Raw genomic sequence first — 21,518 nt, 5'->3', positions numbered from 1 at the left:
AGCTGGTTTGATATATTGTAGCAGAACTGTGATTATTCTCACAATTTGTAAGTACATATTTAAAAATAAAGAATTCCTAAAGGTAGTAACATCTAGGTTGAATTAATCTCTGCTAAATAAATACATTTAAATATAGGTAAAACAAGGATGATCTTACCCTTTAACATTATGCATCTTTTGTGCCCATTAAGAGGCAACATCTCTACTATCTTGAACGATTATCATTTTTATAATGTAGTGAGAATTATTTTTTCCCCCTAACTAATATATCTGAAAACCAAAAGAAAGAGATACTCTATTTCTACTAACGGTTAAAAGGAAGCTCAGTATTGTACGCTGCCTCACAAACTACTCCATGTTATTTATCCTGTTGCTTTCAGAGCGCCCAAGCGTACTGAAACTCAGTGGTACAAAACTCAACAGCACCTTCTTCAGAATAGTCCTGTTTCATCTGTTCCGTCACCATGCAGTTGCTGCAGTGCCAACCTTCTCATCTTGAGAGGGCCAAGAAACCACACAACCGGGACAAGCTGAGCAAGTTTGCAGATGACACCAAGCTGGGTGGAGTGGCCGACACTCCAGAGGGCTGCGCTGCCATCCAGAGGGACCTGGACAGGCTGGAGAGTTGGGCAGAGAGGAACCTCATGAGGTTCAATAAGGACAAGTGCAGGGTTCTGCACCTGGGGAGGAATAATCCCAGGCATCAGTACAGATTAGGGGTCGACCTGCTGGAAAGCACCTCCACGGAGAGGGACCTGAGAGTCCTGGTTGACACCAAGTTAACCATGAGTGAGCAGTGTGCCCTCGTGGCCAAGAAGGCCAGAGGGATCCTGGCCTGCATCAGGAGGAGTGTTGCCAGCAGGTCAAGGGAGGTGATTCTGCCCCTCTACTCAGCTCTGGTGAGGCCGCACCTGGAGTACTGTGTGCAGTTCTGGGCACCCCAGTATAGGAGGGATGTGGAGCTTCTCGAGAGGGTCCAGAGAAGGGCAACCAGGATGATTAAGGGAATGGAACATCTCTCGTATGAAGAGAGGCTGAGTGAGGACGGCTCAGAGGGGATATGATTAATATGTATAAGTTCAGGAAGGGAGAATGCAGGGAGGAAGGGGACAAGCTGTTTTCACTGGTGGCCAGCGACAGGACGAGGGGTAATGGCCACAAGCTGAAGCACAGGAAGTTCCGTCTCCAGGTGAGGAGGAACTTCTTCACTGTTAGGGTGACAGAGCAGTGGAACAGGCTGCCCAGGGAGGTTGTGGAGTCTCCTACTCTGGAGGTCTTCCAAACCCACCTGGATGCCACCCTGTGCCACATGCTGTAGGTGTGCCTGCTTGAGCAGGAAGGTTGGCCTAGATGATCTGTAGAGGTCCCTTCCAACCTTAAATATTCTGTGATTCTGTGATTCTGTGACAAGCTGGTCCCTCTGACCTGAGCTCATGCTAAAGCTCACACTGTCACAGCCCCCGGGAGGGACAGGCCAGCACACAGGATGCCCAGAGTTTGACTACACCACTAGCTTATAATACTCCATCAATTAAACATGTAACCACGGCCTCCGAGTGTTTTATCTGTGTGAAATCACCCAGAAAAGTGAACTGTCAGGGTATTTGAGATCTCCTGTACTGCAGGGTTGGTAATTGGTATAGCACGATACCATTAGCTCCTGTCTTACCGAAAGCATGTTAGCAACACCCTCAAAAGAGACCAGCCAGAGGGTACATTGCTCCACCTGGTCATTGCTAGGTAGCCCCAAAATGCCGCTGGGACTGCTACAGCTGATGTGTTACTTAAGAGTTGCCTATATTCCCTTTTCCAAATACTTCCTTGCTGGCTTGGTCACACTAATGTGATTACAGACCTTCGAGTACAGGGTTGGTTCATATCCAGTTAGCTCAGTGCCCAGGCAGAGCAAGTTTGAGTCTGCCTGCAAGGGAAGACATAGTAATGACAGGTTTTTCCCTCCGGGTACCAGAAGATCCCTTGGTTGTGAAGTTTATGGATTACTTCAGAGATAACATGTAAAAGCAGGCTTACTGTCAGCAGACTTGCATTAGCTCCATGGGGTACTGCACTTCCATTGGGACTTCCTTATTTTTTTTGGACTCCACAGATGAAAAATGTGTGAGAACCAATGCCTCAGACAGGCCATAGCTGCTCTAATTTACGACCGGACATAAATAAGCCCCGACCAGTCCAGGTTTGGGAAATGAAAATAATATTCAACAAAAACTCTGCCAACACAGATGCTCTCTTCAATTGCACTGAATATTTAGTATAAGAACCTTGTCCCATTATAAGCACACTGCATGTGCATGCACAGGTAAAAGAAGTGTTAATACTACTTCTGAAGCTACTGCATCCAAAAAGCTTTCTTTGTCAGGTCAGGCACACACCTAGATAGTATCAATTATTTCCTTCAACAGGAAATATTCTGTCTTCATATATTTACACAACACATACCCATCATAGCTTATGTAATGGAGAATATATTACTGGTTACATATGGTCACCTGAAATCTCCAGTTAGATAATTATCCCTAGGCATATTATACAAATCCAGAATTAGAACTAATAATGCTGTGCTACTACACATAAAGCATGTCAAGTATTAAAGCATCTCAGGCACATATTATCAACAATTACAAAAAATTACTAAACAATAACTTAAAAAAACCCTGACATGAACACTTCAATGACAAGCATTTAAGTTTAGCCAGGAATTTTAATCCCAGTTCTCCTTCAAAAATGTTGATTACCAAAGACTTAGCTATCAAGCCTTAAGCCATTCATACAAGTATGTGGTGACTCACAAGATGGTTAAAAAAGTTATACAGATGTATTAACATCTTGTGCAGAGGGGGCTAGACTAGATGATCTCTAGAGGTCCCTTCCAACCTCCATGATTCTATGATCACTGTACTAGCTCACCTCCACCACCACTCTGATTTAAGTGACAAAAATACAAATGATGTAAAAGTTATTTCTACTATTTAAGCCATCAATAATATTTAATTATTATTAATAATTTTTAAGCCATCAATATTTAAGCCATCATAAAAACTGAAATGCTACTTTTTCAATGTAAATACAAATTAAATTAGGTCTAACAACAGGAAGACTATCTCTTCATTCTCTGTTCATCTTCTGAAGAAACTGTTCAAGAGGATCAAATGAAGAGGTCCTGCTCTTATAAATTACATACCATATAAGACATATACCATACTTTCTTCCATTTCAAGTTATGGTATGTGCAAAAGGGGTATGTACATGAGGTATGTATGCACATATATGGTATGTATACAAAGATGTGTAAGACTACCTTATTAATCATCTATCAGACTTCTAAAACCTATAAAAAGCAATTAAAATATAGAAGTCCACTAATTAAGAGCAGAAGTCCAGGGTCTCCCAGTATGAAAGAATAAAGATCTTGTTTTTGGACAAGCTTGCAGAAGCAGATAGGAACCAGTATGTGCTCTGGAATTGCCCTGAAGTTCCTCTTACCTACATGCATCAGTTGCTGATAAAGGTCCTGGAAATTGTCGTTATGTACTTTACCTTATAAATTCAGCTGAGCTAGGCCTCTTCACCTGACTAAGGAAGATTGCAGAGAAAGGCTCGTGTTGCAATTGTATAAATCATTTTTAATTGCATTGCTTTAGGAGTCTGTTCTAACTTGAAACAAACCAAATTTCAAAATCCATCACAAAAGAAAAAAATCAGACTTCCAAAAGACTTGTCTGTTAAAATGAGAAATAATGAAAGCAAGCTTTATGCAGATTGAACTAACTCAAATTCCCTGATAAAAGAGTGTATGAAAAGTACCAAGCACAGAAACTTTGTATAAATGCTACGAACCAGTGAAAACTTACATGTTTAGACACACTGCAACTGAAGTAAAAGGAACTCCTTACACAAAGATGGCTCAGAGGTAGTTAGCATACCCTCTCAATTACTCATGTTCACACCTCATATCCTTTGTGATTTGACTCAATTTTGTTGAACCGAGGGCCTGCGGCAGCCACCAGACTGTTGGATGATATCCATTATGTTTTTTCAGCAGGTACCTACACTAGTATGAACTGTGCACAGGTATTATCAGATAGCTCTCATTTTCTCAAGAAAATCCCAAGTCACTAGTCTTAGAGTAAGGACAAGCTAGAGATGACCAAATATTACAAATATTACACAGTCTATTCTCTAGGTAACCTAAGGACATGAAGCTGTACATTTAGACCAAGATTTTTAAACTCATCAATGCAACTGCACATTCCAAGTAATTTGGTAGGTTTAGAAAAGTCTCAGACAAGTTTATCTGAAGAACTGGGAAGTTACCATAAGCAATTGCATGCAGCAAAAAAACAACATTTCACAGAGCACTTAAAAGAATCAAAAACATCCTCCTGAGGTATATCTGTGGAAAGTGTTCATCAGTGTCAATAGAAGTAACTGGTATGTGGACACGAACTAGAATTCAGCCTGTAGAGTTTTCATTACAATAGAGAAACTGTGATTCATACAATGCACTCAATGCATCCAGCTCTTGGCTTTACATGGTGTTAATCCATGCCATTAAGCTAAAACTAAGAGACAAAAAAAACTCCATCATCCCACCTCTTTCTCAATCTTGTATTCTCCCCAACTAATTTTAATAGTCCCCTTCTTCCTTCAATTCCCTACAAAGAGTAGTCATCAGCCTAGTAAACCATACTGCCTGTGCACTGTCTGCCTGGCGTTTGGCAATTGCGCTCCCTGTTCAATCTTGACTCCTCCTTTCACAGCACTGCTCTCTTCAAACCTTTTCTAGACTCTTGGATTCACTTTCCTTTCAAAGTACATCTTTCTTAGTTCACTACATTAATTTTATCAAATATTATTAAAGGAGAAAAGACAACTTTGGAAGATAACGAGACAAAAGGCAGTAGTTCAGCTCTTCCATGTGACCACTTCTGGTGTCTTTCAGACTTCAGAACCTGTGAACATCTACCTAGTAAACGGAGTTGTCTGGAAATGAGTTACACATTCCAGATTCCTTCTGCTGGAAGGTGATATTCAAGGATGCAGCATGAAGCAAAAGTGGTGTATTTTCTCTCCTCACACACACACTGCAAATCCATTTCTCAGTGAAAGGACAAAGCAACAGCAGGTATGTGAAAACATGGAGGAATGAAAGAAATTTGTGAATGAAGGTTTTTTTTCAGTACTAAAACACATGGTCTATAAATATACTGAAGAGTTATTACAATGATTTTAATCCACAAACTAAAACTACTGTTAGTTTATTCCAAAAATGCTTTTGTGGTAGTAAGAATGTTTACCAGAAAGCAGAAAACAATATTCAGGGCCATTTTAGCATTTCTTTAAGTTGTTAGGATATGAATACTGCAGAAGCACTTCAAATAAGTATTAGCTGCAATGCAGATTACAGGGATGGTACACACCCTTGTACTTACTGTTCTGTTAAACAATTTCCTCAAAATACCTGTTGGGACTCGAAACTGTCAACTGCTGTCAAAGTGCTTGTCTTACAATCATAATATTAATTGTTCATGGGCTTTATAAGTCATCGACATTCACAATCTAAACTTGTGTATATTTTCCAAAGCTTCCAGGTTTCATTTTCGGCATGTTAACATTTGCAATTCCAGATGGTTCAAACAAAAACTATATGCATGTGACATCAAACAGAAATTACAGCATCATTTCAATGCAATCCACTTTTAAGTCAAACTAGGACTTGTTTGTACACGAACAGGCATTTATCCTTGAAATGAAGCATTGACAAGTTTTCCCAACCCTCCTCCAGCTTTCAAACAACTCTCAGATTTCAACAAACACATCACCAGAAATAAACGTTCCATAGACAAACACACTGAAGAGAAACAAAGCACTTCTGAGTAATGAAAGCAAAACTTGCCAACACATCTCCACAAGCAAGAAATACTATCCCCGAACCAACAAAATCCATCAGTGCTACACATACATTTCCAAGAATGTACTGAAAGCACAAAATGATCTCTTGGAAAAAAAAAAACTACACAGATGAATAAACTTACAAAGATGACCAGGAAGGCAAAAAATATTCAAGTTCCAGCAAGGAAATATTTATCATAAAACAACTGTTCTGTCTCTAAACTTTTACCCTTGAGACTCCAAAAAGACCTAAAAAAAACTTTCAAAAAATTTAACTCAGCAAACTACACTCGTAACTCAAAAAGAAACCAAAAGTCACAGACTGATTTTGAGGACTGGGTTTTATTTCTTAGCACTTCTTAAACATTGTTTTATTATACTTCACACTTCTCCCTACATCCTCAATCTTCTCCCCCAACACCACCCCTCAAGATCTCTGTGCTCCACAGATAATAAATATATTTCTTTTGGTTCCACTTACCATACCTTAAAATTTCTTCTCTTCCTGGAAATCTGCTATACTTGCTTCAGTATAGGTAGGTATTGGCTTTCCATGAATATTTTGTCTTGTTCTAATTCACAAGGCATAGTATGAAAACGTACAAAATCCCTACGTCTGCGCTACTGACATTCTTTCCCCACATCTGCAAAACATGGGAGGAAAAATCTTCCTCTTTTTTCTTTCTTAAAACTGCATGCACTATCAAGAACAACTGACACTTGAGCATAAGATCTCTTTTTGCAGTAACTATCAATAAAATTTCACTTAGATAGATGAATTCCCCACGGGAATTGGGATGAAGTCCCGATTTCCCCATATATTAAGATTGGTGAGATTATTTTTGTTTTGTTCTTTGAGGCTTGAATAAAAACTTACATCTTTCCCCACGACTCTGAGTTCAAACTGTGTTTCCTTGAAGTGAACTTTTGTAATTCTAGGCCTGTAATACAGAATAAAAAGACAGAAAGAATTCATGGAACTCCGACCTCATAAAAAGTAAAACATAAAACCGCATATATTTACATACAAACATAAAAAAGGATCTATTGGTAATGTTTTTCTCGACATCTACACCTCACACAGATTTCAAAAGAAATTAGCAATACTTAAACTTTTCAGCATGAGTCCAGTAAAGATAAAATAGTTTTTATATTGAAATTTATATATTTATATGGAAATTGGATTGTCAAGTATTTAAAATTTTGGAATAATTCAGATAAGGAATTCCAACTGTGAAATGCTTTTTTTTTAAAATAAAACCAACTTTTGAACATATCATACATTTCTGTACAACAACATTGTTAAACACAGAGTGCATTCTTAAATTATACATACCAGAAATATTTCCCAACTTGTTTTTTATTCTTGTAGACAACAACTCCTACAGGTGTTAATCCTAAAAAATATTCAGATTTGTTTTCACCCTAGAAAATAAAACATATATCATTCAATTATTTACATCAGCAATTTGTATTACAGTAGCAGTAAGGCTTAGAGAGGAAAAGTCTGATATTGCTGATATTTGTTTTGTCCATCTTGCAATGGGGAAAACAATACTTTATCTAATGAAAACTCCTAAAATAAAACTTCCACGCAAAGATGCAAAATAGTAGTTAAGAATGGAGGTTTCCACACTCCACATTAAAAAAAAAAAAAAAAAAAAAAAAAAGGAATTATGTTCATCTTTTAAGAAAATGACCACAGTTTGGAGAATAAATTCTTTATTAAGACATGATAAGACATGATAGCAACAGACACCTAAACCTTAGCTAAAGGTACACAGTGATTTCTTAAACTACTTCACTATAGTTTAATTGCCTTTCTAAAATAACACCATCTGTGTGCTGCTACAGAAGTCCTAAACGCACTACAGCTTTGAGATTCAGAATTTTTCAGAATGGTACCAATATCCAAGAGGAACAAGGAGGGGTCACACCATCTTCTCCAAGGAAAACTGCTCCTGAGATCAATGCCTCAACTGTAAATCATACGTGTACACAATACAATGAACATTCTCTTCATGAAGGCAGAACCCCTCCAGCTTCCTCATTTGCAGTCAATAATTAGAATTACATCCTGCGCCAACCTAGATTCCTAAAGTTTCAAATTTGAGAAAGTCACAAGCTCTAGAAAATTTGAGTCTTCTGAAGTTTTCTATCAGCCCTTTTTGGATTACTGCTTAGACAGTGAACACAGAACCATTTCCTTGAGTTCATTCTGACTTAATCTGAGAACAGTTTACACAATTTCTGGAAGCAATTCATCATTTTTTTTTTTTTCAGCTGTAACTGGCAGTAGTCAGTTAACTGTTCTCCCACTTCAGAGCAAAGTGCTGACTTCAATCTTCCATGAAGAAGGGACCACCAAAACAGATGTTTTCAGAATGGCTCTTTTCAACCTTTTAAAGAGTTTCAGTATTTTGGGTCTGATTTTTGCTTTCCCTTATACTTTTGTGCACATAAATTATTACTAAATCTTATGCTGTATTACCTTATGATACTTAAAGTGCTTGGAAGACTACAGATCTTTGCATATAAGGTTACAGAGCCACTGCCATGAAGTTTAAAAAAAAAGGGGGGGGGATCAGCTGCAAAAGTTAGCTCATCTGCTGCTTGGCAGAACAGCGTGGAGGAGCCCAACTAGTTCTTTAACAGAAGTTCATGAACGACAAAAAATATCTGTGTGGTTATGAAGTGATATAGCTTAAGCTCCTCTCCCTGAGCAATGCCTGTGCTCCAAAATGAACTAACTGCTAGAGGCAAGTTTATTTTCAATATGACCAGATAATGAAAAAAAGAATGCATCTCTTTATATCTCTATTTTCAATCTTGAATAAAGATCAAGAAGTAATCTTGAACTTCAACATAAATACAACAATAAACGGATTTGACCCAAGCATATTATAATGAATCCCTCATAACTCAGCTGCTATGTCCCTGCAGGACATAAAAACCAAACTTTCTAGATTCTGCAAATTTAATATGATTTTTGTTGGATCATGTTGAAATTTGTTCAAGTAACTCCTCCACTTCCTACAGGTGGAGTGGCATAGAGCAGTGGATATAAAAATCATTACACCACAACGTTTATTAAGAAATACTTCATAGCGTGAAGTACATAATTGTCAGGTGTAAATACATACTTAATCTTTTGATTGCATCTTGACTTCATTACTTTCCTTTAAGTCATTTCACAAAGTACTGACATCCAACTCAGTGAACTATTTACACAACAACTTCTCATTTGAACTTTTCATTTTCTTTTATTCAAGGAAAAAAAATGTCATGAGCAGGATTATTTAAACAAGATAGAACGATGTTTCTACGAGAAGCACAAAGCCTTCAGGTGATGGCTTCGATCCAATCCCAACATACATGTTGTTTTACAAAACAGGTAAGGGGATCTGTTGAGGCAATATAGAAAACTTACATTATATATATACGTGTATATATATATAAAATCAGAGGAAAAATCTGTAAACATGCTCTGGCTCTTTAGCAAACCCTTCACGAATATCAAAACACAGCAGGCATTCTCCTTTGGTTTTGGTCGCCTTCTGCAATAATTCTGCAATTTTTTTCATCTTTCATTCACTGTGTTCTTTGCAAAACAAACGATGTACAAATTCTTTTGACAAACACAAGAACAATCACTTCTTTTTGTATTTTCTGACACACTAATGCCTACCACTTTATCAGCATTGCTTTTTTTTTTCAATACAATTGATTATCTTTCACAGGCGTAATGCAATCACAATCTGCAAACCATCCGGCTTCTTTATGTGTGAATGACATAATCCATTCACTCTGTAAATATGTGTTTCTTAAGACTTTTTGAGTACATTTTTTTTTTCTTTTCAGCTACTACCTGAAGACTAGACAGTATAAATACACCTCCCTCCAGGAGATTTTCTGAATTGCTTTCAAATTTAAAATATGTAATTATATACAATACTTACATAAACAGGATGGAGATCCACTCCATACATTTCCAGGGATTTGGCCACCCCCAAGTAATTTGATTCAGCCTCAGCAGGAACTTGACCCCTGTAAACAACATGCTAAGTAAGGACTTGATATTTACAGTTAACATTAAAATACTCCTTTTTTCATTAAAAAAGTATTTGCTAGACAAATATGCAACCCTTCCTACCATTTTTGTAGAGTGTCATTATCTTTCGAGCACTGTATGTCTTCTGGCTTTGAGTATGAATTTACAGAGGGCACAAGCTTTTACTATAAAATCCTTTGCTGCAAGATTCTATCATACATAAAACGTATATTAACTAGTGTGGTTACCACACTGATGCCTTGCTTCCTCAAACATGCTTCAGATATTTCACTTTTAGGCTTGCATATACATACTAATCTTTTTTTTTTTTCCTCCCCTCAAGCAACTACAGTATTATTAATGAGTGAGTGATTGGGGGAATGTTTTTCCATGGAAGTACTGAGGCTAGTATGAATTTCTGTAGTCAAGGTTCATGACTTTAGATGAAATATTCTCTTCTTCATAAAATCTTACCTACAGGAAGTCAGACCAGCTGGTTATACCCAAGCCTGCTACTGTAAAAACAAAGTCTAGAGTCCATTGCTAGAGATTAGCAGTTTCACACACCCAACTTGCCTTTCTGTCTGCAAATACCAATGCATCAGTTAATAACTACTATGAGCTTCATGGTGGGAAGAAATAATAGGGGAAAAGAAAAGGAGAAAAAAGGAGCTTTTAGGAACATATGTGACATCACTGAAGAAGGAAATATTTTCAAAAACTAAATAGATTCATGGTGTTCAACAATTTCTCAGAATTTCATTTGTTCTTCTCTTCATTATTGTCACTGATAGAACAGCAAGACCATCCACTGCAAATAACTGAACCTCACGCATTTTGAAAGTTGCTATGAATGCTGCTAGTATGTAGAGAAAGCCCAGCACCATTCGTGATGACATAAGCCACCAACTCTAAGAAATGCATCCCCTTCTTCACTCTGTAATTATTACCATGGGAAAACATTTCAATGCATCTGCTACCATTCACATTCAAAGCGTGAGGTAGAGCTGAAGATCTTGATCCACAATCTGAAAAATCCTGCAATACATACATTTTCTCAAGACTCTCTATTTTCTTTAGCCTAGCAGGTATCTTCCTATTTAAAGAAAAAAAGAAAGAAAGTTAAGAAAGAAAAAAAAAGAAAAAAAAAAAAAAGAAAGAAAAAAGTGCTATCCTGAATGCAGTAATGTAAGTATTTTAAATAGCTTCACTATTTTTGAGATACCAGCTGCTTCACCCTGGCTTATCCACAGAATGATGCTGACACAGTTTCAGGTGTTTCCCATTATTTCTGAGGCACTTGGGAGAAGCAGAAGATCTGAAGTCCTTTCCTCAAGACCTAGAGCTCCCAGGAGATCAGTTTATTTCTGATTCACATTATGCATAATGCTGGGTATTGACGATGTCATGGTCATCAAATCTGTACTTTCTTGTACATCAGTACTTTCCTCCACTGCTGCTATAAAAATTCACTCCACAGCTTGTTTTTTTAAATCATATTTGTAGCTCTCACAGATAACAGTAAAATGTTCAACAGTAAACAGCACTGTCTCTGAGTTCACAGCAGGCTGAAAAATCAGTACTGAGCAACACGAATTATCTCACCAATGAATTATCAGTGGAGTCCAACAGCAATTTAAATATCACGGCTACTATTTCCTTTCTGATAACATAAAAAAAGTGTGTACTTACTCCACCAGTCCCATTAATTTCTGAAAGTACTAAAAGATCCAGATGTGAACTGAGTATGTATCTTAATACTTTTTAAATTATACCTAATACATAAAAGATATTTGCAAAAATAGTGAATAATTAGTCTGCGTGTAAGGATGTAAGGAAAGAGTAATGTTGCCCCAAATATAGACGATGAAGACAATACGCAAAGGAGTAGAGTACGCAAGGCCAAGAACTGCTTCTAACATCAAAGGATAAGAAGTTCTTTTTGTTTGGTTGGTTTTTTCCCATATACACAAAAACAAACTCCCCTCAGCATTGTGCATATTGCCAATACACCCCAAATCTGTTGGCAATAAATATGCACCTCTGCTTTAGCTGGACAAAGTAAGAGCATCTGAGAGCTACTGTTAAAGCCATTATGGGTATTTTAGCTTCCCTATGTCCCACTGATAACATGCAATTTTGATTTAAAACATCCAACAGGGGACTTGCTATGTACCAGTTACTCCCAATCTGCTGCCAACTGGGGCAACAACAGAAGAGGGCAATATTCGCTCTGCCACTTGCACTGAAGGATCATAACCCTCCTGCAGCCACGCCGAGTTTCTGCGTCTTAAAATGCAAGAACTGAAGCTACTGATGGTTGCTGAAGATGTGTATGGCAACATAATCACATACATTGTTATTCGACCTCAGCACTGCCATGCTGGTTTACATTTGACCAACTGTACCAGGCTGGAGAAACCCACTTTCACACAAATCTGAAACTTGCTTCAGAACTTTATCCCAAACAAATCCAGGAATATACACCGTGCTGTGTAAAATCTGATTGCTGAGCTCCACACACCTATTCACAAAATTTCTGCAAGTTGGTGAGAAAAAATGGGGATGTATCTTTAATCACGCCAGGTTGAAAAATCCTATCCCGAGAGAGGTCTCACATGTGTACAGAACGTATGCAGGCAGTGTTGATGCTGACAGACAGGCTGAACTAGCACTGAGTGTGCACGTTGGTATCACTCGGTTTTCCACTGCCTCTTAAGTCTCTGTCATCTAATTGCAAGGAAAGGAGGAGCACAGCATCAGAGGTCTGGCTCAGTAAGCATCTAAAACCACTATGGTTAAGACTGCTATCAACTCCCTTCACAATTGCTGCTCCCACTGCCTCTGAATTTCATTTTTAAGTTTACAAACGCTTTAAGCTAAATGAATCACAGTCTGACTTATTACACAAAAGACTAAAGAAACCAAAGGGAAAGGAGTGAAGGTTGTTTAGTATTGCTGATCTGGAATAAATCCCAAGTTTCATTTCTTAAACCCAGTCTCTGTGATGTTGACTCAAACTCCCCGTGCCACAGTTTTCTATATCTAGAACAAGAACAACAACAAAAAAAAACCCTAAAAGATTTGCAGCAATATTCTCTGTAGTGCATCAGTTACAACAGAGGAGCCAAGTAACCATACAGAAATAATTATTTAACAACAGATTCTCTTCCCTAAAAGAGAAAGCTCAAAGCAAAGCGGCAACTGGCAGGCATTCCAATCAAAACAGAACTTGGTTCCAAGTTAACAGCTTTGAGTTAATACCTACTCTCATTAAACAAGATACATGCGACATGAACATAGAGAACTACAGGCAAGAAACTACTTAGCCTTTATCCAGATTGTGGCTTTATTACAGCTGGAGAAAGAAGAAACCTAGATCTAAATACAAGACGGTTAGTTCTGATTATCTCTACATGACTTTGACAAAAGATATGAAGAACATGCTCTGATCTTAATAACATAATGGTTATATCACAATTGCACCTAACTTGGATTTGTTAGAACATGCTTCTTTTACACTTACTTCAGCTTATGAAGCTGGAAGTAAGAAAGTAAATGTTTATTTTGGCTTTATCTATCTAGTATGCATGTCTTTCATACATTTTACTTTTAATACCAAATTTACGGTAGCAGTTTTGAAGGCACTGCAGCCTAAGACTCGTAACTGCAAGCAGGGAAGACAGATCTTTCTTTTCGGACCTTCACTGTGAGTGCTCAATCTGCCTCTGCAACTCACGTAGCAAGTGAGCTTCATTCTAAAACAGAGTTCTTTGAAACTACTGAGACTTCATATACAAAAAAGAAGAATAAATGGGACAGAAAGAGGTGCTCTCCCCCTTTCTGATGCCACCTCCTCAAAACTCCATTATGCTCTTTGCTCCAAATTCCATGCAAGGTTGTTGATTATTTTCCTCTTTGCTGCTCCTGTTGTTTCTTATTCAAGCACTGAGAAAAACGGGGCCACAGACTACAAGTCCTACTTTTCTTTGCTCAGCCACTTACGTCCCCAGTCGATGGTCCCCAGTCCTGTCCATTCTTACCGTAGTTTTGCATCCCAGTGCTTTGACCGGTAATCAAGCCAAGATGTCACGTGCACAAATTGCAATGTGACACAGAATCCCAAAGCGGTAACACCGGGTCCATCATCAAGCGGAGATGGTCCATCATGACCAAGATGGTACCTCGTCACTATACAAAGATGCAGCTCTTTTGTATTCACGGTGATTATCATTCCAATGCCTGGAAGATGGAGAACCAAAGCTCTGCAAGTCCCTATTATCAAAATGAATCTGTCTTTTCCAGCTTCTTCAAGACCACGTTGAGGCTGCATGAACCTCTGAAGTCTGCTGACATACATGTTTCTGATCTCTTCAGACCCCTTTTGTGCTGTCTGCAGTAAGGTTCATAGTCTACTCCTAGAATCACTTCAGGCCTGTGTTATTTTTATGCCTACTCAGCTTCTTCTCATGCTAGAGAAATGTCTTCGGGTATATTTTCGAAGCCAGCAAGCTTCTGTATTTCCTGGTTCAGTTTAAATCAAAACTCTTCTGATGCCACCAATTATTTAGTTCTCCCACTGCTTTTATGTTCATGCAAAGTTTTAGAATTTTTGTTCAAAGCCAGCACTTCTAAATACCCTGACTTCTTCAATGCTGCCTGACTTTATTTCTAGGTACTTTTTTACTTTTAAATCGTATGTTCCTTCCTATTGCAGCATACACTAAAAGTGCTTGCTGCTAATGTTTTATGTAAAACATTTAAGTTAATACTGTGAAAAGACTTTATGTTTGTACAACCAAACTGTGTCTTTAACTCATAAAGGTGTTGCAACTGAGGCTATCGCCTAAACTATGGTCATACAAACTGATTTCTTGATATCTCCTGCAATGTGAGTTGCTCTCACAAAGACTTTTACAGGTTGCTACAAGCATCCCTTCCTTACTCCAACTAAAGGTTTGGCAAGAAAGAGACACTTCATTGTACTAAGTGCTATTTACTTAGTGGTATAGTTATTTACATTACTATATTGGAAGTGATTTTACAGTAACAAATATCACAATACACAGAACAGGATAAGCAAAAGAAATATTATCTCCATTTTACAGAGAACAGACAGAGGCATTGTCACAATAAGCAATTTGTCTAAAATTACAGAGGAGATCTGTGTTGCAACAATGAACTGAACTCAAACAATTCAGAAGATTTAGATTTCCTTCTTTTCACTACAACAAAATAAGGAAAGGTAGAACCACTAATAAAACTGCTAGTTCAAAAAATTGCTACCTGGATCTGACAGGCATTGTATTTTCTTTTATTTTGCTATTCAGTTCTGAAAAGAACACCTTCAAATACACTATTTTTTTCTGTTGTACTGTGTTGAGGAACATCATTGCATGCTCTGCACCTCCTCAAGTCTGCAAGCCTTCAGCTGGCAACACAGTAAAGACTGTTTGCACTTGTCAAACATTTCTGAATCTGATTTTAAATGAAAAGTTCCCAATATTACTTAATTCTTACATCAGAGTTTTGTGTATCCGTTCTATGGCATCTTCCAATTCTTCCTTCTGGTCTGGAACAAAACGGTACTCCGACACATAACCTGCAGTATGCTTATATGGGTCATAGTCTCCCAGCTCAGCTACACAGAGAAGAAGAGAAAAAAAAAGTTCACAGTTTTCAGTGCCTTATTTTAATCATAAAGTATATATATTATTTAATCCATCTATTTGTGTCAATTGGTCTTTATCCAAATGACTTTTATTTCACCATGCAGTCAGTCACACAAGAAAAAAACAAACCTACTCTTCTGTTGAAAAGGAAATAAACAGGATACTGTTAATACAGAAAGCTGACCATACACTGCCTTCCACAAAAGTCTTTAAAAATGTTTAAAGAGAAATTTAAAAGCCAGAGCTCTTAAATAGCTAGAAATTTTGACCAAGGTCTTGCTTTTACAGCACTGGATCTAATTTTGTCCATCAGTTCTCACCATGATTTGTCACACAATTTTATTATTATGTAATTAACTACTAGTAGCAATTAACTATTACCTAATACCGAGGTTACCTATTGTGTTTGAATGCAGAGTTTGAAGTGCAGTTTAAAAGGAGTAACTGGTAGACAGGCAGCTCCTTTCTAATTCACCTTGACTTTCATCACTAACTTTAGGATATAACTTCAGCTACAGCTTCAGCTATATATTTAGGATATAACTTCAGCTTCTGAAAAGCTAACTACTGATAAATGCATGCAGATAAATGACAGGAAGAATTAAAATTCTTCAGGTCAAAACATCTCTTCAAGCAGAGACACATTCATATTGACATAATGTAAATTTTGAACGATTCTTTTATCTGACAGAACATGCTGGCTAGAGGCTGCCAATGACTAATCAACTCTGTAAATTGCCTTATAAGGAAAAAATACACCACAGGGAAACTATAGAAAAGGTTGCTGACATATTTTACATGCAAGTACAAAATAAGGTATTCCTGGCAAGGAAAACTGTGTTCATCAGACTCATCAGAAGTTTTGCTATTTTTTTTTTCTCATTTCTGTAGTATTTCTACATTATTATATTTATTACTTCTACATCCTCTCTTCTGAATGGGTAGTTATTTACAGCTTCCTGGTTCTAATCAATCTGATCTGTTTTGTTCTATTCTGAAACAAACACTGAAATAAAACAGACAATTAATTCTGAAATTAAGTGTTAATTAAGTGTTCAGTCAACACTTAAAAAAAAACATAATACAAGATTAAAAGAAGTTGTCTGCTGATGAACTTACACTGAATCACATATGCTCCCAGCTGTGCTGCTGTGTTGATTGTACAAGGCAAGCGGCCTTGTAAAACATCTTGCTTGACTTGCAAGAAAAACTGATACCTAAAACACAGAGGAAACAAAGCTTTAGCATTGAGTCTGATGCACCAAGCAACCTTTCATCATCTCTCACTTAACTAAAAACATACCATGAAACATAATTAAGTAACAATGAAAAACTGTATTCCCTTCGGAATTACTTTTTCCCTCCTAAGCTTCAAGTAAAAACTGAGATAAAGTTAGTGGCATAAAATGGATAGGGAAGAACTTTGCAGTTTTCCTATCTGCTAACACAGAGCAAACAAAATTAATTAATTTCAGCCTGAAGTCAAAAGACTTTCACAGACCAGTGAAGAAACAGTGAAGAGAGCTTTTAAAAAAAAAAAAAAAAATTATCAAAAAACCAAGGCTTAACTTGATTAGTCCCTTGAATCAATGGTCAAGAGCAGGAAGCAGATTTCACTGAGCCCATCCTCCCAAGAAGGAAGGGGCAGGTATATTACCAGCAACTAACTCTATCTGTCTTCCTCCAGAGCACCTGCACTCTTGGAACAGAGATAACAGAGATAAAATGCAATTTTTGACTTGTCACCTGCTCCAACATCCACTTTATGAACTACATATTTTTGCCTCAAAGTAAAGCCCCATTTTTTTAAAAACCAGCAGCAGGACTGAGAATTCAATGCAAATTCGAAGTTTTTAAGCATATTTTTTACTGATGAGGATCTCTCAGCTTCCAGCATTACAACAAGTACAAACCAAATTTCCTTATATACAGTTTCTTCAACATCCCATGTACATATGCAATACATATCAGACGACTGCTCACACATCAGATGCCTGCGGAGCGCAAGCATCTGCATTTGCCACATCTCCCTCTATCTCTGCAATGCTGAACTTAAAATGAAACAATATGCATAAAATAAATGGAAAAACAGAGGCAGGAAAATAAGTCATCAGACAGAAGAATAGTTTAATTTTTCACCTCTCCCTATTTATTCTCATTGCTTTTTTCTCCTACAACAGATGAAATGTAGCAGATGAAAAACGTGAAATATGTGGTTGATACACATTTGTGGTTTCTTAAAGCACTTTTGCAGCTCTACAGTCCAAAGCTTTAGGAAAAGCGTTATCGTTATCAATGTCCTTTCCATGGAGCAGGTATCCACATCTGTATATTTTCAGTATCCATCCCCAGAATAAAACTGATCAATTTTGCAAAAAAGATTCAACTCCTTGCAAAAAGCAGTGGGAAGCAATAGCTGTTAAGTACTTGGGCGACTTCTACAAAGCGATGAACATTCTCAATTCCCACGGAAGCCACGAAGCTCCTTGCAGTGCGGGCTCTTTTGTTCAAACTTGCAGCTAAAGTATTCTCCCCTTGCTCACTGTCAGGTTTGTCATGCATACACAATAGTGCAGTTTTAGCAAACACTTCCAGTAAATGTTAATACAAAGCACCTCAGTGTTAGCTTTTGTCTAGAAAAACGGAATTTAATTTTGGTATGAAGCATTAACAAATTTGACTGGTTTTCATTATTTGCAAATAGTAATCATATAATGCCACAGATCATTAACATTTAATACCTACAGACTGCACTCACATACACATTAAAATAACATATGCTGCAAATAAACACAGTTAGCACACCACTGGAATCACATACTTCCTGATGAAAATTATCATAAAGAAAAAGAGTAACTGTCATCCCTCCTAGGTCTAATTATTGTGGTTTTATTATTTTATTTTTTTCCTGAAAATATATTTCTTCCTTCCAAGGTTAAAGAGCTTGCAGGAATAAATACCTATAAGGTTTGATGGCTTTTGGCTTTTCTTCAATGTGTTTTTGAAGAGTGTAGTTATTTGTTTCGTATGTGCCTCTGTACCTTTTAGGGTGCGACTTCTGGATAAGGAAATAGTGTGTGCATACAAAAACAGAGGCTTACTATTTATGCAAAAAAAGCTTCTCAGCCAGATTTACATACCCAATTAGCAGTGCAAATAACAGACTAACTTTATTACAAGGAAACAAAATTCAGTTTTTGAAAATTCATCCTGGTCATTCCACAGACATAAATCCAACCTGCCTCCCAAGCAGTAATTACAACAAGTTATTTTGCTCAAGTTCTCTTCCCTGGGCCAGCTTTTTCACCCCATGAGCAGGGATGAAAGTAATTTTGAAAAAGTACAGCAGAAATATATCCTACTTTCTGGGCAGAAACGTATTGCATCCAGCTTATGCTTTTTAATTGCAGGGTTTTAATTTTATTTGTTTTTACCAGGTCAACACCAATCTTGTTATACTGAGACTTTTCTTACCACAGTGCACTTATGGGAAAAAAATTCTCATTGTGCTACATGAAAAACATTCTGCTTACCCTGTAATAACTGTCACCTTTCATTAAGGAAAATTAAAATCCGTGCATGCATTCAAATGAATTCTCATGTGTCATAGTCCTCTTGAGCACAAACTTGGACATCAAAAGATATATTTTAGCATTTATTAATGCAAGTCTGTGCAAATTTTATTCATCTACATATCACATTTTTCAAAGTTCCCTTTGACTATAAAATTGTCTAAGATCTTTGATAAATAAAGCAATCAGAGAAACTTGTGTGAGAATTCATTCAAGTGTCTGTATGTGAGTATGCACACATGCATGTATCCTTTTTTTTTGAGAGGCCAAACTTATTTAAAAGAATCCACAGTACATAACTACTCAATTTCCTTCACATATTTTTACAAGTACAAAAAAAAAGTCCTCTTGAAAGACAGTCTTGGAATTTAAGGTATGACCAATAAAGAAAAAAAATCCCTTGTATTTATAACTCTGTTACTGCAGCATATGCATAAAGACAGGTGGGGAAAAATGAGAGTGGATGGAGAGAGCACGTGTGGAGAGAGCGTGCGTGGAGAGAGCATGGGAGGAGGGAGAGAGTAACAGAGCGAGAAAAGGGAGAGATCAAGTGAAGGAGAGAGGGGAGAGAGGGAGGGAGAGAGCTGAGAGATGGGAGAGAGTGAGAGAGGGACAGAGCTGGAGAACAAGAGGGAGAGAGTGTGGGGAGAGAGAGAGCACGTGCAGAGAGAGCAAGAGCTTGAGAACAGGGAGAGAGTGGGGGGAGAGAGCAGGGAGAGAGAGCAGGGCGGCAGAGAGAAAGAGTGGGGGACAGAGAGACGGAAGAGAGGGAGAGAGAGCAGCAGGAGAGAGAGAATGAGGGGGGAGAGGAGGGAGAGAGCGAGCAGCGGAAGAGAGAGAGCGGGGGGAGAGAGAGAGAGAGAGAGAGAGTGACAGGAGAGAGAGAACAAGAGGGAGAGAGAGAGGGAGAGAGAACGAGGGAGGAGAGTGAGAGAGCAGGGGGGAGAGAGAGAGAGTAGGGAGAGGACAGAGAAAGAGAGCAGGGGGAGAGAGTGCGGTGAGAGAGAAGGTGGGGGAGAGAGCGAGGGGAGAGAGAGCAGGGGAGCACTGACAGAGTGAGAACAAGAGAGCACAGAGTGAGAGATGGCAGAGAGAGAACTAGATCGAATTGCATACTTTTTTTTATTATTATTCACTAGAAAGTACTTTTTCAACCTCATTTTCCCAAGCAGGGATTATATCAATCTCTGAAATATCTACAATTCTCTTCCTGCACACAGATGCTCCAGCAGAAGGAATCCAGTCGTATCACAGCGGTATGCACCTGACCTTAATGCCTTAAAACCAACAAGCTGTACTTATATCAAAATACTGCACCTGGTTATTTCTTCTTTAAGTTTACATGGATCTTCTGCATAGAATTTAATGCCAAAGTAAAGAGTGTATGGCGGTCCAGCTGAGGAGAAAAGAAAGGGTATCACAGCAAAAGATAATAACTATCAATACTTCTTGATTATAAAACACCTACCATGAACTTTATAAAATGTGAAGTCACCAATAAATCCTAACGCGGCCCCATAAAAATCCTTAGCAACATAAAAATAGATCATGATAATAAAAAGCACTAATAGTATAATAATAATAATGAACATGAAGTTAACTGCTCATTTTTTTTCCTATCCCTATGGGATATTTTATTCATATCCCATATTCTAATTTGAGTTCTTATCTTGAAGATTTTAACTTTAGATGACAGTGATATTTTTCCAAGATTTCTTCTAATGCCTGGTTTTGACTTTTAGATACCTTTTTTGACTGAAACTTTTGAAAAATGCTCTACTGTATGAAAAGTGTTTTCCTATGATAAATTACACTTTAATATTAATCTGATCCACATTTTCAAATATTTTATGAAGAAATGTTAACTGTAGTTTATTTAATAAATATTTAGAAAAGCTTTCCTAATTCATCTTTTAAACATATACATACACGGTTTCAGTCCCGAGACTCTTACAACTGTATTTATTTCATTCACTTTTCCACTTTTGCATCCTTTAAAGTCTACAATTTATTGGCTAAGAAATCTTATTAAAATCCCTTTACTGCAATGCAAGTAACAGTCTTCTTGTCAGAAGACTAGCAGTAATCAGCAAAAATATTAGAAAATACATTATCAATACGAGTCCATTTTCTTACTTTCAGAAAAAAAATGTGATTAGCATGGTAGAGGTATCAGAGCTACCACAAAATTAATTATACAAGCTAAGAGTACAATTTGCTATTCTAAATTAAAAATGCAATGGCAAAGAAATCCCTGGACACTAATCTCACAAATGCCCCTAGAAAATAATGGTACATTTAATGTGTGCATGA

The 21,518-nt window shown here is 37.5% G+C and overlaps 1 protein-coding gene across 2 annotated transcripts in view; it reads right to left on the bottom strand.

The window, feature by feature from the left end:
* EPB41L4A (erythrocyte membrane protein band 4.1 like 4A) overlaps nt 1–21,518 on the bottom strand; it is a 123,197-nt gene that overhangs the window by 46,328 nt on the left and 55,351 nt on the right. For both annotated transcript variants that reach the window (XM_026052839.1, XM_026052840.1), the window contains exons 4-9: nt 20,523–20,601; nt 16,753–16,850; nt 15,482–15,602; nt 9,870–9,957; nt 7,247–7,335; nt 6,788–6,851 (exon numbers count right to left, since the gene is read on the bottom strand). In XM_026052839.1, the coding sequence (XP_025908624.1) occupies nt 6,788–6,851; nt 7,247–7,335; nt 9,870–9,957; nt 15,482–15,602; nt 16,753–16,850; nt 20,523–20,601 (539 nt within the window). The remainder of the gene's footprint in view (nt 1–6,787; nt 6,852–7,246; nt 7,336–9,869; nt 9,958–15,481; nt 15,603–16,752; nt 16,851–20,522; nt 20,602–21,518) is intronic.

This window comes from Nothoprocta perdicaria, unplaced genomic scaffold, assembly GCF_003342845.1.
Source record: "Nothoprocta perdicaria isolate Ctin4 unplaced genomic scaffold, notPer1 scaffold_92, whole genome shotgun sequence".
Taxonomy (NCBI): domain Eukaryota; kingdom Metazoa; phylum Chordata; class Aves; order Tinamiformes; family Tinamidae; genus Nothoprocta; species Nothoprocta perdicaria.
This window is presented reverse-complemented; position numbering and strand designations above follow the sequence as displayed.